This window comes from Myxine glutinosa, chromosome 12, assembly GCF_964187855.1.
Source record: "Myxine glutinosa chromosome 12, kmMyxGlut1.1, whole genome shotgun sequence".
NCBI classification, from domain to species: domain Eukaryota; kingdom Metazoa; phylum Chordata; class Myxini; order Myxiniformes; family Myxinidae; genus Myxine; species Myxine glutinosa.
The window spans coordinates 34,637,941-34,654,876 of record NC_136272.1 but is presented as its reverse complement, the minus strand read 5'-3'; the positions used below and the strand labels follow the sequence as shown (position 1 = coordinate 34,654,876).

The 16,936-nt window shown below is 42.7% G+C and overlaps 1 protein-coding gene across 5 annotated transcripts in view; it reads left to right on the top strand.

The window, feature by feature from the left end:
* Positions 1 to 16,936, top strand: part of LOC137437967 (TBC1 domain family member 9) — a 105,145-nt gene that overhangs the window by 37,472 nt on the left and 50,737 nt on the right. For all 5 annotated transcript variants that reach the window (XM_068132767.2, XM_078766725.1, XM_068132768.2 and 2 more), the window contains exons 5-7: positions 870 to 1,137; positions 3,810 to 4,017; positions 11,288 to 11,503. In XM_068132767.2, the coding sequence (XP_067988868.2) occupies positions 870 to 1,137; positions 3,810 to 4,017; positions 11,288 to 11,503 (692 nt within the window). The remainder of the gene's footprint in view (positions 1 to 869; positions 1,138 to 3,809; positions 4,018 to 11,287; positions 11,504 to 16,936) is intronic.

Below are 16,936 nucleotides of genomic sequence, written 5' to 3'. Positions count from 1 at the left end.
CTGAAATTGCTGAAATTCCGGATCCGGATCCGATAAAAATGTTTTTTTGTTTTTTTTAAACGATTCTTCATAAGTGAGAGAGTTGACAAAAAACGATACTTGGTACAATATTTCCAAACGATTATGTAGCACCAGCCGATTATTTGGTTCAGGTCCGGATGCAGATCTGGCCTACCAGTGGGATACAACATGTAAACTGTTCGGCCTGGCAGAGGTATACACTCTACCGAGTGCCATTGCAGTGCTAAGTCTGCACTAGTTTCCAGTCATCATCGCCATCTTATTCAAACTACAGTTGGTATGCAGTTGTAGCTTAAGGAACTCTGAAGAAATTGATATGCCGTGAACCCGAACACGACGATGCAAACAGTCCCCCATTCCATTCCTTGTCCATTTGTTGAACATTAATATCTCAACTATTTTAAATTTATCTTTGTGTTTTCCTCGCTTTTGTCATTGTCTATTTTTGTATCTTGTATATTATTGTCTGTTATGCTTTTTAAACTTTTAATTTTTAGCTCTCAACCTTCTTCCAATTCATCAATTTCGTGTTGGTGCCAACTTTGGTTATTTTTGGAAATTTTTCATAATTTTTTTAATTAGCTTTTAAATTAGCTATGTTAAACCTTTTGACTAGCAGCTTTTCATAGTTTTTATTTGTTGCTGTTGATTTATATCTTTGCATTTTTTATACGTTATCCCTTGTTAACTAAATATCCTTGGTCTTCAGACTTTTTGTTTTCTGTTTGTCAATAAAACTGAAGTTATTATTGTTATTATTATTATAATTATTACAATGCCTCAACCCAGCTCCTTATGACTGTCTTTATAATCTCATTTTTCCATTGTCTCCTCCTGGCCCTGCTCAGTAAAGCTGATTCTGCCATGGGTAGAAGTGAGGTGTCTGGAGAAAAAGGCGACTGTACTTTTCCCTGAAGGAGTCGAAGTGAGCACCCGTGATTCTGTCTACCACTTCTCCATGTTTCTTAATGTGGGAGATTCATATGGACTGATGGAGCTGCTCGCAGACCGTGCTGCTCGCCAGCTTCTCGACACGGACAGTATTATGGAACTCAAGAAATTCTGTGAAGATTCAACATCCTCTTCAGCTTCACACGATGGCTTTGGACTCAAAGGGTTAGTCATAGAAGTTGCAGAGTAATATTGCGATGGTTTCTGTAATAATTTGTTGGATTGTGTGCTTCAGTCTTCGGCCAAAGTTCATGTCCTTTGCTTTGTTATGTTTATTTAATATGTACACTTGGTCCTTGATTAACCTAATGGTTACATTTTTGCAAACTACGACGTTAAGTGAAACGACATTAAATGGATCAATTTATCTCATAAGAAATAAAAGAAATGGATATGTCATGTCCTTTGCCCCCCCCCCCCCTCCATTAACTGCATCACGTTGAAGTAAATTCACACACTTTTCATTGTTTGTTTATTCTGTATTGTACATTGTAAATACTCCTGTAAATAAATGTAAAACAAATGACAAATCACTCGTAATAAAATAAAACTATCTACCTGTGCATGGCAGAGAATAGGATGGTGGCTAGTCACTGAGACACTAAGGGTAAAGTGAAGTATGCACAGGAATATATGAGAACACATTGCACAGATAACACTCGAACATCCACTCGTAACAGAGATGTAAGAACAACTGGTACCAGAAGTAGTGCAACGCTCGATGGAAGAGAGTAATGCACGGAGGTAAGTGATCCGCTCTGACTGACGATGTAATAGCGAGTTATGGTTCAATGAATGTCACCAAAAGTTGGCCACTGGTTATAATATTTATGGTTATAATAACCTTTACTTCCGGTAGGTTAGTGGACCAGCGACTCTTGGCCTATACACTATCCATGTGCAATTACATCCAATATTCTCCAAATTTCCCTCGGGCAAGTATCGTATCACACGATGCTTGCGGCCATTCGTATTGGGTTGTAGCGTCAAATAAAGGTCACAATTGAGCAATAAGGATGTCGGGGGTAGTACCGCAAGCCACACTTCCTTCCATCCTTGCAAGTGCTGCTTTATCAGGATGAAGATTATCAATGATGCCATGGCTGGGAGAAATCACATATGAGGCCTAAATATGCAAGTTGTAAACAATCTATGTACAGTCCACATGTAATCTGATAGCTAGAAAAATCAGATGGGCAATGGGATACATAATTCATGCGTAAAGACTCATTTAGGCACCTTTATTAGCTAAAGATCATAGCGGCCTACCTAGAGGACAAGCAAGGTGAGATAGCTCGTATCCGTTAGTCTATGGTCGATGCAATACCAATAGAATGCCTCAAGGACGTTGGGGTTCCTCCAAATTTATTTCAGCTTGGTGTTAAACATCCATCAGGTAGGCAGGCAGCAACCTCTTCCTGCTACTCAGACCTTGACAAAATCAAAGCTGTACAAATGCTTGGAATATGTATTTCAATCCTGACAAATGTCACACACTCTCTATCTCTCTATCTCTCTATCTCTCTCCCTCGCCACCTTTCCAAAAGGACCGCTTCCCATCGATTTTCTTAACAACCCTCTTGAGGAAGTCGTCGTTCAAAAATGCTGGGTCTCACTACCAGCCATGACCTTTCTTGGGCAAACCACATTTCAAATTTTATCTCCAAAGCCAGTCGCCAAATGGGCATCCTTCTCCGTAAAAAAAGTCCTTGGTACAACTGAACTATTCATCTACAAGACCTTCATCCACAGCTTGGTGGAGTATTGCTCTTCACTCTGGGCTTGTGCAACTGCCTCTCACTTTGCTTAGCTTGACCAGCTTAAATCCGTCATAACCAAGATCATTGGAATCTTCCATAATGATGCTGAACGATGGGCCTAGCACTTTCCTTTTTCTGCGGAGTACACACGGTCCTCCATCAACCCCCTTCTGATGAAACTCCCAAAATTTAGAATCACTGCTTACCTCCACACATTCGTTCCTCTTTTTTCTCACTGGTAGAACCAACTTCCCCATTCTCTTCAATGTCATTCTTCCCTCCATGTCCACCAGACAGCTGTTCACCACCATCTCATATTGCTCATCCAAAGCCATGATCTTTTCTACCCCCGTTGATCCTACCACATCCCACCCTCCCCCTTCCATCTCCCCACACCCCCACCCTACTCACAAGCCCACCTCCTACCAAATATCCAGTTTTTACTTCTGAGAGCTTCCTTCTGTATCTATCTTGTTCACCCCATGTGAGCTCCCTTATTACCCATCATTCCTCCCCACACCCATTATTTGTCCAAGTCTCCCCATATTTTGTCCTTCATCCCTGCCGTTGATGTTTCCCCCCTCTTTTTATTCTTGCTTTCATTCTGTTGCATCCAGATGTGCTCATTGTACTAGCTCTTCTATGAGCCTTGACCTTGCATACAGAGAAAACAACAGTAGCGACTGTTTAAAAAGGTAATCATACGTTGGACAGAATTGACTGAATAGTTTGTGGTTATAATAACTTTTACTTCCTGTAGGTGTGCTGTGTGAAACACCGCAATAAGCTATTTATACACCGTAACATAGAGTTCATCCAAGGTGGCAAATCCCTTTGGGGAGGAGGGAAACTTGGTCAATAGAACCTCTGTTGTGTGATCCTTAGTCGCTCTGGCAAGTTTGGTTGAGATTGGATAAGCAATGACCGAATGTACTGCGGAGAGACAGACAGACAGACAGACACACACCAAATTGCATATTTTAGGATTATTACCTTTTTTTTGTGTTTGTGAATATGAATATGAACATTTTCAATTGATCCTTGTGACAGTACTCATTGTGTTCTTCTTCCCATTAGAGACCTTGAGGCCATGGAACGTAATTACCGCTACCAGTTACGGTTCAGCCTACCCCGCTGTGAAAACATGCAAATGGAAGCCGAGTGCTCGCTTTGGCTTGCCGTTGAAAAAAACCATGTACAGGGGCAACTTTACACCTCACAGAGCTACCTGTGTTTTGCTGCCAGTGAGGATTCTCTGCCGAGCCTCGTTATCCCTCTTAGGGAGGTGAGTTATTTCTTTGTTGTGTGCATGACAACTAATTTTAGCGCAAATTCCTTTGGAAGATGCAAAAAGGGCCGTTATGTAATGTTCATATATGGGTTTACAAAAACATTTTGTGGTCAGGTACGTATTTTTTATGCAAAATGGTTCGATTTGTTTGCCGCTCATCGATATTCCCCAAACATTTTCTTCCCCTTTTCTTTGTGTTTACCCCAGAAACTGCTTTCTTTTCTCTCCCCACTCCAATTTTTCATTTTGGCCCCAACTTTATAGATATGTAGCTGGTCCTTTTCCCCCAATTATCCTTCTCAAATAAGTGTACTGTAGCAGGTTAATGAGAAATGAGGCTTTCCTTGTTTTCAAAGTATTGCTGTGAGTGCACATTTCATTAGCATTTGAATTCTCCCAAATGTAATGGTTACATGCTTCCTGAAAGTAATGAATTATTATTCGTAGCAAGGACCTGCAGACCAAAGATTTCTGGAAAATCCTCCCTTTATTTTGGTGATGTTAATGAACGTTAGTACAGTATTATTGCGGCGTTGCATTATTATTATGAAGCGTGGGCTAATTAGTTATGGCTGGACCTGCGGAACTTCAACGGAAAAGGGCCTCGTTGACCGAAGTTTTCAGAAGTGTGTTCTGAACCAATACACCACTTCTCGTTGAGTCATGAATAATACACCGCTTTAATCCAGTAACTTTGCAGTCACGACAAAGGGAATACAATGTCGCTACATTAATTGTCACGCAACAATTAAGAAATGAATACAAATTCGTTAACGTAAACGGACAGGTCCTTGGACTTCATGGTAAAGTTTCTGCTCTGACGTGCATTGCCAACTGTGGGACCTTGTACAGAAAGGTGTGTTTCTTTTTCTTTCTAAATAATGTGCAATCAATTGAATTGGCCACAGGTGGGCTCCAATCAAGTTGTAGACATCAAGGATGATCAAAGTAAATTGGATGCACCTGAGTTCAATTTGGAGGGTCATAGGAAAGGGGTTGAATACTTATTGACTCAAGACGTTCCAGCTTTTCATTTTTAATTATTTTGTAAAAATTTAATGTGAAATTCCCACTTTGACATTATTGGGTATCATATTGAGATCAGTGACACAAATCCCTATTTAATCTATTTGAAATTCAGGCTGCAACCCAACAAAATGTGAAGGTCAAGGGGTGTGAATACTTTCTGAAGGCACTGTTCAATGATCATTCCACTGAGAGAATGCTGATTGTTTCTGGTTGTCGGTTCCAGAGATGAGAGTATATAGTCATTATATAGAGGAATGAAGGAATGAAGGTGAGTATTCACCTTCGAACTTAGAAGAGCAACCAGGTGTGGGATTCTGGAAAAAATGCATGCAGACCACTGGAGTGGATAGTTTATTGATCTGCACCTGAAGTTGATTAGCTTTGAAAAGCAGCTCTTCCACTTCAGATACAATAATTTGACTGGGAATGGGAGGGCAAGAATGTCAATAATATTGCAGTTACTGTAGATTGTTAAAATATAGATTGCTTTCTTAAATATTTGAGAATTTGGTAAAATTATACACTGTATGCGTATGTTTTTGTTTTTTTTTGTCCAGAGAATTGTACTTTCCCAAAAATGTTTTGATCCCTGGTGTTGGCTTAGCGGTTAGGGTGCCGGCTTGGGATCCTAGGATCCTGGGTTCGAATCCCAGTCGATCGCTGAATTAACGCCAGGGGGGTTGACTCAGCCTGTCATCCCTCCGAGGTCGGCAAATTGAGTACCAGCTTGCTGGGATGAATGATCAGGGTGTGTACCCCGATTTAGAATAGGTACACCATATCCCTGCGCATCGTAAGAGGTGACCAAGGGTTGGCGTCAGGAAGGGCATCCGGCCATAAAAACATTGCCTCAAACAGGGAACCATGATTGTCATGGGGCCCGCAAGGCTAACCCCCACTCTAGTGGGGAAAATGGCTTTAAAACGATCATTCATTCATCCACTGAAACTCATATCAATTCTGTGATAAATGGGCATAAATTTGAGTGAGGTGCTGTTGTGTATCTACCTTGTCCCTCTGAGGATTCAAGATGGCCATGCACCATCATCACTTGTTCATTGCAAACAAAATTGTTCAGTTATAGCCTCTATATCAACGTAAATAGAGTAATACCCTGATGTACGTCTCCCCTTTTTACGTCTCTTCGCAAATATGTCACCACGCAAATATGTCAAATTGATACCACAACCCGAATTGCGTCCCCTCAACTCACACTTGCATCGTTCAAAAGGCCGTACCTTTTATTACTCCCGCCAGGGAGTAGTGTGTGTGTGTGTGTGTGTGTGTGTGTGTGTGTGTGTGTGTGTGTGTGTGTGTGTGTGTGTGTGTGTGTGTGTGTGTGTGTGTGTGTGTGTGTGTGTGTGTGTGTTCGTGTGTGTTAGTGTGTGTGTGTTCGTGTGTGTTAGTGTGTGTTAGTGTGTGTGTGTTCGTGTGTGTGTGTGTTCGTGTGTGTGTGTGTTCGTGTGTTTGTGAACAGGATATCTGGAAAAGTACTGAACGGATTTGGATGAAAGTTGGTGGGATGATTGCCCTTGGGATAAGGACGAATTGATTAGTTTTTGGTGAAGCTCAGGATATTATTCCGGATCCATGAATTTTTTGAAGGATTTTATACCATTGGAAGATAGGGCTCATTTTTTTTTCAACATTATCTTCTATATATTCTATATTTAACATTGTGATATGAAAATAGTTTTCATATTTGTTGTAAATGTAGTTTAAACTCGTGGTTATGCGTTAGAGCGGTGTATTTTTTTTTTAGCAGTGTCGTCTTCAATGTTCATTTTTTTATTTATAATAAAGACATTCTGTCATTTTAAAACCACCAGCGTGTATTAGGTTTCCCGTTTCATAAAATGTATCGTTGGATACGTATGATGTTTTAAAACTGTTTTTTTTTTTTTTTTAACCTCAGAAGAGATATCAACATTTACCTCAGCGAATGTCCATCGCGGTGTCAGTATTTGATGAACTTCTAAAGACTTAGGTGACTTATAAGTGTGACAAGCATGTGCACGGGATTCTTCCCAGAAGAATGAGTGGTCGCATTAGCTTGTACGACTTAAAATGAGCGAGTTTTGTTTTCACGTTTGGCCCAGTTTTACATGTTGTATCCCTAAGGAATGAAACGAACGTTTTTCCTGGCTTACAATTTTATTTGAAGTCACACATGCCTCAAAATACACTCAGTTATATAGACTTGAACGCTGAATCCGAAAATGTAAGTGAAAATGCTTTGTTTTTTTTTAAACATTATCTTCTATATATTCTAAATATATATCTGTGCAGTGTCTGTCTTGTCTTGTGTTGTCTTGTCTTGTCACTGAACTACTCCCTCAAACTTTTGTGAAATCGTACTATTCCAACTTGACCCACGGCGGGAGTATGCGCTCCACTGAGTGGCGTTCTACTTCTCGAGTTTTCAGAACTTACACGACTGATAGACGCCAGAATACATCGCTAAAGTATCAAATCTGGAGATTGCAAAATCGTTTAAAGAGCTGCTTTACTCGGCTGTGCACATCAAGAAATGTACTGTACTGTAGATTGGCTACACATCAAGAAATGTACTGCACTGCAGATTGGCTGCACATCAAGAAATGTACTGCACTGCAGATTGGCTGCACATCAAGAAACGTACTGTACTATAAATCGGCTAAGGGCCATTGTAAAAGTGTTGCCTTGTAAGTGAAATTAGATGTTATTCGTTGAATGGATGCTCGTGAACGTGCTGTTGATGTTGCCGGGTTAAACTTATCTCCAACTACGGTGCAGGTCATTATAAAAATGCTCGCGTTGAATTTAAGTAATAGTCAGGTTCACTATGTTTTTTCGTTCAAAATCATGGTAGATTAGCAAACCTATACATTTTTGGAAACCTTATTACATGGAAAATCTGAAAATCAATGTTTACATTTGCCAATTCCGACCAATTCGATTCGACCAATTCGACCAATCGACCAATTCCATTCGACCAATTCGACCATTCGACCATTCGACCAATCGCTTCGATCGACCATTCGACCAATTCGATTTGCCAATCAATTTGACCGACCTTTGCTTGTGTGGAACGGACTGTGAAAACGATGCGGACTATATTGTCGGATACGACACACAGGACAGTGATGACGAACTCTAAATGGCATATTCTGTAATCGTGTGTGTTTGATGCCATTGACTGCCTGTGTATATTTTGTCATTGACTGCCTGTGTAGATGTGAAGTTATACTGACTGCATGTGTATATATGATTTTGCTGACTGCCTGTGTATGTTTGGTGATATGAATTATTGTGACACATTTTGATGTTATTAACTACCTGTACAAAATGATAACATGTATTTGATTATGCAACTTATCGCGAATATAAAGACAGTATTTTGCAATTCAAAACCTTTGATTCGTGTCTTACCATTCCCCATAGCACTAATTTGATACTTTCATTGGATTCCTTGTCCCTGAAAATATAGGTTTAGTATATTTTAAAAAGTTTTTAGGGTAATTAGAGGCAGAAATAGAACAAAATATGTATTTTACAGTGGCCATTTTGAAAATACAAAATGGCCGCCATACAGGTATCTCTCCAAATGTAAACATTGATTTTTAGTTTCCTTATGCTATAACCTTTCCAAAAATGTATAGGTTTGCTAATCTACCATGATTTTGAACGAAATATAATTTATTGACATAGTGAACCTGACTATAAGAGAAAGAAGCAGAAGTACCGCCAAGTTCAACTGCTTCCAGAGGTTTTATTTTTATTTAAATGTCTGGTAATTGTTTTTTAAATTACGTGTGCGTATTTGAATATAACTGTCATTAACTAAAAGGTAATGCAACAGATTAAGTGGCAATGATGGGAAAGCATGTTAGGATGTTATTCCATTATTTCTTATGAGAAAACGTGCTTTGATTTACGTCGTTTCGATATTCGTCGCACTTTTCAGAAATGCATCCTCGACGTAAGCCGGGTCTGACTGCATTTCTTTCTTTTATAAAAAAAAAAGGTGTAATTGGCTAATATATTATTTACGGGTTCGGGGGAGCGCGGGGCTAACGAGTGGGTGGCTCAACCCCACATCGCAACATCTGAACCTGAAGCTGACGAGCCACGGATAACTCCACGACCTGATGGGTTGCGAAGCAACCATGGACGCCATCTCAGGTGTCTAAATCTGGTACGGTCCCCACACCAATTCAAAGCATGCATTACCTTTTCAGTGATCTAGCCCCTTCCAGGTGGTGAATCCTGCTCTCGACTTCCCACGTTTATCTACTTATTATGTATGGCCAGACAAGACCGAAGGTAGGATGTCGGCTGTTCTAGTGCAGCGATTCAATGGGCTACAACCTCCCGTCTATTACATGCTATGTCTAACCAATGGTGGAAACGGCTATTCGAGCAGGTTGAAAACAGTTTGTAAAGGAGGTAAAGGCATACATTTACAAGAATAGGTATTTATAAAGGAGGTAAAGGCATATTTACCGGTTTTGTCCAATCGAGATCGACCCGATGATGATGATGATGTATTTACTGAAAGCAGTGTCACAAAGAACAGAACTTACCCCGAGCACATGAAGAACCACTTACCCATTCCTACCTTGACTCTACACATAAGACAGGCTCACCTCAGTCACTCCAGGGAAATTAGAGAGGTGGAGGCAGAGGGTTTGAGGCGTGTAGGGTCGACCTCTTGCTCACCCGACATGAACCTGTGGGCTCACGTTGATCTGAAGGTTATGGGGAGGGAGGAATAGAAGGAATGGGAGGGTGGTGTGGTGCGACTGTTAGGAGAGGTGCGGCATATGCAATGTAAGTAAGGTCTAGACTTAGAACCCCTGGCAAGTAAAAATTGGTTGATGATGGGAGAGATTGGAAGGGATTCATGATTCGGGTTTTTTAGGAAGGTGTGGGGAAGGAGAGGTTTGAGAGAGATTGGAAGGGATTGATTGAGAGGATACACACATACATACATACATACACACATACATACATACACACATGCATACATACATACATACATACATACATACATACATACAGTGCATTCAGAAAGTATTCAGACCCCTTCACTTTTTTCACATTTTGTTATGATGCAGCCTTATGCTGAAATCGTTTAAATTCATTTTTTCCCTCATCAATCTACACTCAATACCCCAAAATGACAAAGAGAAAACAGGATTTTAGAAAGTTTTGCAAATTTATTAAAAAGAAAAAACTGAAATATCACATTGACATAAGTATTCAGACCCTTTGCTATGACATTTGAAATTTAGCTCAGGTGCCTCCCATTTCTCTTGATCATCTTTGTGATGTTTATACACCTTGATTGGAGTCCACTTGTGGTAAATTCAATTGATTGGACATGATTTGGAAAGGCACATACCTGTCCATATAAGGTTCTTCAGCTGACAATGCATATCAGAGCAAAAACCAAGCCATGAGGTCGAAGGGACTGCCTGCAGAGCTCAGAGACAGGATTGTGTCGAGGCACAGATCTGGGGAAGCCAACAAAAACATTTCTGCTGCGTTGAAGGTTCCCAAGAGCCCAGTGGCCTCCATAATTCTTAAATGGAAGAAGTTTGGAACAACCAGGACTCTTTCTAGAGCTGGCCGCCCGGCCAAACTGAGCAATCGGGGGAGAAGGGCCTTGGTAAGAGAGGTGACCAAGAACCCGATGGTCACTCTGGCTGAGCGCCAGAGATCATGTGTGGAGATGGGAGAAACTTCCAGAAGGACAACCATCACTGCAACACTCCACCGATCTGGGCTTTATGGCAGAGTGGCCAGACGGAAGCCAAACAGTTCAATCTTGGTTTCATCAGACCACAGAATCTTGTTTCTCACAGTCTGAGAGGCCTTTAGGTGCTTTTTTGGAAACTCCAAGCGGGCTTTCATGTGTTACGAGGGGATGACAGGACGGTGTGTGTGTGTAGCAGGATTAATGTGGTAAACATGGTGTGTGTGTGTAGCAGTGTCCACCATTTTTCCTGTTACGAGGGGAAAGGTAACCTAACCAAACTCTTACTACGGAGATATCTAAACTAAGGATCCCTTATGTGTTGAGTGTGACACCCTGGGGTCTTCGTTGCTTATTCTTCAACATGTTGATTTGAGATTATTCATCATTGAATTTGCTCAATTGCATGGTGTGCATCTTGTATGCGTGTTGTGATTCTCACTCAATTTATTGTTGAAGGAACCAATTTTTTTTTTTTCATTTTTTGTTATGCAGGTGGTGATGATTGAAGCGGCGACAAACTCAAATGTGCTGCCAAATGCGTTGGCAGTGATCACGCGTGGCCATCTTGCCTTTTTCTTTGCCTTCCTAAGAGATCGCGATAGACTGCAGCAGCATCTCATCCAGGCACACATGACTGCCTTTGTTGAAGCCAATGCTGTGAAGTCTCCATTACAACTACCTCAGGGTCCTGGAAGTGCCACACGTGATGTAAGAATCTCAGATAACCATTTGCCCGTCTATTTTTCCCCCTTATCTTAAAATGCATGACTAGAGTACAGTAGATCAAAGCTAATCTTTCAATGTATGTTTGCTTGCATTTTGGAAGTTTGAAAGATATCAAGGATTGATAGTGTTTGTCAATTGAGAAGAACAATGCTGCCTTTGGCTTGGTGTTACTAAGTCTGAAACAGCCAGAAAACATCAGTACAGTGTAATTGCTCACAAAGTAAGTGATACAGCGTATGCAGTCCACCCTTGTAGCCAATAGAAAAATGCTCGCATTCCTAATTTGAAGTTTGTTTGTTTTTCTCAGGGCACAAAGACATTTTGAGGGGGTATAGAAGAGAAAATAAAATTAAGGACCACAAAGTAAATTTTTTGAAAGTTAATAAAAACCACCTTTAGAGGCCATTTTTCCCCGTAAGCGGGGGTTGGCCTTTTTCGGGGACCGTGGTTGTTGTTGTTTTTTGGTCCCCTTTTTGAAGCAATGTTTTACGGCCGGATGCCCTTCCTGCCGCCAACCCTTTTTGTCGCCTTTTTACGACAAACAGGGAATTACCAGTGAACTGGTACTCAATTTGCCGACCTCGAAAGGATGACAGGCTGAGTCAACCCCCCTGGCGTTAATTCAGCGATCGACCGGGATTCGAACCCAGGATCCTAGGATCCTAAGCTGGCACCCTAGCCGCTAGCCCAACACCAGGCTTTGGCAACACCAGGCTTTTTGAAAGTTAATGTAAGTGGAAATTGTGGAATACTGGTTTGCCATTCTCTAATCTGATATTCCTGCAGCCATTCACCTCGTCGGTTAAATACCATTCACAAAACATGTTTTGTTATAACACCCCTAAATAACATGTTTTTGCTCAAAATATTTCAAATCTAATATAAGCTATGAGATCCTGTGCACCAGGATCCATGAGCCACACTGATGAGTACTGTTAGAATTCTGACCAATAGCATGTGCCTGCTACACACACACACCGTCCTGTCGTCAATCAGACCTGGAGAAACAGCCAGGATCATTACGTTAAAAAGTAGCATTACGTATTGTTACGGGTTGGCATCGCGGGTTTCACGAGCGAGTGACTCGGTCCTGCTTCCGAACATCCGACTCTGAAGCCGACGAGCCACGGACAACTCTGCGACCGACGGGTTGCCAAGCAACCGCAGACACCGTCTGAGGTGACTAAATATGGGAGTGTCTCCGCACCCAACTCTCTTGTTATATTTCCGGTGATTTAGCCCCTCCCAGTTAGGGAGCCGTGCTCTCTACTTCCAAACTTTATCTATTTATTACATACAGCCAAGCGAATTCCACCATTATTTACACATCGTCTCCCACAACTTCCAAATGAAAAACAAATTCTACAAATGTCAGTAAATTATTTAAAAATACAAAACTATAATAAGTGCCCCCTCACCCCCCCCCCCCCCCTTCCCTCCCCTCGAGCTAATACTTGTTGGAGGCATCTTTGACAGCAATTGCAGCTGTGAGTCTGTTGGGATTGTCTCTACCAACTTTGCACACCTTGATTGGGCAATATTTGCCCATTCTTCTGTGCAAAACTGTTCAATCTCAGTCAAGTTGTGTGGGGAGCGTTGATGGACAGCAACCTTCAAGTCATGCCACAGATTTTCCATTGTATTTAGGTTTGGGGCTCTGACTGGGCAACTCAAGGACATTTATATATTTTGTTCCTTAGCCACTCCAGCATAGCTTTGGCTGTGTGCTAGTAACTAGGTGTACTTACTTTAAGCGAAGTGTATGTATGCTCCTTCCTTTGCCATATTTATACATGAAAATATAAACATTACAAATATAAACGTGTATTCTATTGTCTTGGTTAAGCTGACAAAAGTTTAAAATGTAGGATAAGACGAGCAACATTAAATGTAAAAGTAATTACCGCCTCTGGGAGTTCCAGTTCCGTAGCGGACACTCACAGTGCCAGCCTCAGTACGAGAAGCCCATGTTATAATTGGTTCACGAGTTATCAAGTGACCACTATATTCGTCGTGTGTCTGTCTGTCTGTCTGTCCGCAGCATAACTACCCAATGATATCCGATCTTGATGAAACTTGGGTGGGAGGTTGATATTATGATCTAGTTGTGTCCTGCCTAGAGTGGGCGTATTGTGCCCATTGTGGGCGGAGCCATGCCCGAAAAAGATGTCTTTTTAGGGGCTAATCGATTTCAAGCTACATCTTCTCCGAGGGGTTTGGTGGAATCTGACGGGGGTTTCGATATTTGGTTAGGCCAGTGCCATGTGTCTAGCCCCATGGAGCTCGATGTTTCATTTTTCATTTTTTTTTTTTTTTTTTTTTTTCATTTCATTTCATTTTTCACCGAATTTTCGGTATTGTGTAGCTAACTAACCTCATAACTGATTATACATTATTTTCTATCTCATTTCAAGTAACCTTTCAAGTAACGTTTCAAGTAACGTTGGGTGCGGTGTCATGGCGGCTTCCCGCTTCGTGACACAGAAACATTGCGGAGCCACATCCTAGATCTGCCAAACCCTTGGAGAAAATCATCAAGACGACAGGATTAATAGATGTCTGGCGTATTCAGCACCCTATGCAACGTCAGTTTATTTGGTCTAGATCTACGAAATTGCTGGTGGTGCTGCCAGCCGTGGTGTGGTGCTGACCGGGCCGACGTGGTGTGATGCTGGCCGGGCCGACGTGGTGTGATGCTGGCCGGGCCGACGTGGTTTGGTGCTGGCCGGGCCGACGTGGTGCTGGCCGGGCCGACGTGGTGTGGTGCTGGCCGGGCCAACGTGGTGTGGTGCTGGCCGGGCCGCCATATGGCGTGGTGCTGACAGGGCCCCCGCAGCCGTGATGCCCCCCCCCCCCCCCCAGAGTTTCCATGTTTTGAACGTTTCCCGGTGTGTGCCCTGGATTAGAATAGGTACACCATATCCCTGCGTGTCGTAAGAAGGTTGGCATCAGGAAGGGCATCCGGCCATAAAAACATTGCCTCAAAGAGAGAACCATGACAATTACAACTACATATGGGCAGGGTACAGCCCGAAGTGGAGATCGGTTTCTGAGGTTTGGGACATGGAATGTAGGGACAATGACAGGGAGATCAGGAGAAGTGGTGGAAGTATTGGTCAGAAGAAGAGTGGACATATGTTGTGTGCAAGAGACGAGATGGAAGGGAAGTGGTGTGAGAATGGTGAAGGGTAGGCAGGGACAGAAATACAAGTTTGTGTGGTAAGGGTGCCTGGAGGGCGTGAATGGTGTTGGTGTCCTGTTTTCTGAGGAGTTTGTAGACAGTGTGGTGAGTGTGACTAGAGTGAGTGATAGGTTGATGATGGTGAAAATGATGATTGGAAAGCGCTTGGTGAACATCATCTCGGGATATGCTACGCAGGTTGGTCGGAGCGATGAAGAGAAGGACAATTTCTGGTGTGCGATAGAGAAGCTGATGGAAAACGTGAAAGATGAGGAAGTTGTTGTGGTAGGAGGAGACCTAAATGGACATGTGGGAAGGAGTATGAATGGTTTTGAGGGAGTTCATGGGGGTTACGGATATGGTGTGAGAAATGGAGAAGGTGAAAGGAATTTGGAGTTTGCTGATGGAGCTGATTTGTTGATTTGTAATACTCAGTTCCCGAAAGAGGATAATAAGCTTGTTACATACACGTCAGGTGGGTCGACGACAACCGTTGACTACCTGATGGTGCGTCGGCGAGATAGGGGGCACCTCCGGGACACAAAGGTGATCCCGGGGGAGGAGGCTGTTTCACAGCACCACTTGGTTGTCTGCGACATAAGGGTGAAAGGTGCGAGGAGAGCTCGGCGGGTGAAGTACCAACCGAGAATGAAGGTGTGGAGGTTGAAAGAGGTGACAGTAAGGGAGGCATTAAAAGAGAGGCTGAGTAGGGTCGAGGATGATGTGGTTGAGCTTGAAAGTGGTTGGATGTCAATGAAAGCTAGTCTGTTGGGAGCCGTTGGCGAGGGATGTGGATGGACAAAAGGACCACCCAGGCACTCGGAAACATGGTGGTGGGATGATGTGGTTGGAAAGAGGATTGACGAGAAGAGGAAGAAGTTCAAGGAGTGGCAGAAGGCGAAGGGTACGGGAGCAGAAACAGCAGAGATTAAAGTTATAAGGCTGCAAAGAAAGAGGTAGCAAAGGCGCAGGAGGCATGTACGAAAATGTTCGGAGAACGCTTGGATTCGGAAGAGGGTCAGAGAGCAGTATTCAGGATTGCAAAGCAGATAGCGAAAGAGGTGTGATGTGATGGGGGTGAGTTGCTTGAAGGATGAAGTGGGACAAATCGTTGTGGACCCAGATGGAATTAAAGGAAGATGGAAAAGATATATGGAAATGCTGTTGAATACAGAGAATGAATGGGATGCCAACATAGAGAGTAACCCAGTTTTAGGACCGGCAGAGAAGATAACTGAGAAGGAAGTTGAGGAAGCGATAAAAGCAATGAAGAGTAGAAAAGCGGGAGGGCCGACCGGAGTTGTGGGAGATATGTTGAAGGCAGCAGGAATTTGGGGTGTGAAGAGAATGACAGAGATCTGTGATCTGGTGGTGAAAGAAGGCCGCATTCCAGTGGATTGGGAACTGAGTACCCTCGTCCCTCTATACAAGGGGAAAGGTGACCATCTGGAGTGTGGCTCGTACCGAGCGATAAAGTTATTGGAGCATGGAATGAAGGTATTGGAAAGGGTGTTGGAGAGGAGGATAAGGAAGAAAGTGAAGATCGACGAAATGCAGTTTGGATTTATGCCAGGAAGAGGAACGACAGACGTGCTTTTTATTGTGAGGCAGTTGCAGGAGAAGTACATGGAGAAGAGGAAGAAGTTGTTTCTTGTGTTTGTTGATCTGGAGAAAACATTCGATAGGGTTCCACGCAAAGTATTGACATGGGCAATGAGGAAGTTAGGAGTGGAGGAATGGTTGATCAGAGTAGTGATGGTAATGTACAAAAGAGCACGCACAGCTGTAAGGACCAAGGACGGGAACAGTGGTGAGTTTGAGGTGAAGTTGGGAGTGCATCAGGGGTCGGTACCAAGTCCACTACTATTTGTAGCTGTGATGGAGGTGCTGGCTCAGAGCGTAAAGGAGGGTTTACCATGGGAGTTTTTGTCTGCAGATGATCTGGTGTTGATTGCGGAAAGTATGGATGGACTGAAGGAAAAGATGAATAAGTGGAAGGAATGTATGGAGACAAAAGGTCTGAAGGTGAATATCGGAAAGACGAAGGTGATGGCAAGTGGTAAAGCATGTGGTGAGGTGGAAAGAACTGGGAAGTGGCTGTGTGCTGTGTGCAGGAAGGGTGTCGGAGTGAACTCCATTCAATGTACAATGTGCGCTGAGTGGGTTCATCAAAAATGTAGTGGTCTGAGAGGGTCATTAACCAGTGTGGCAGCTACATTCAAATGTAAGGTGTG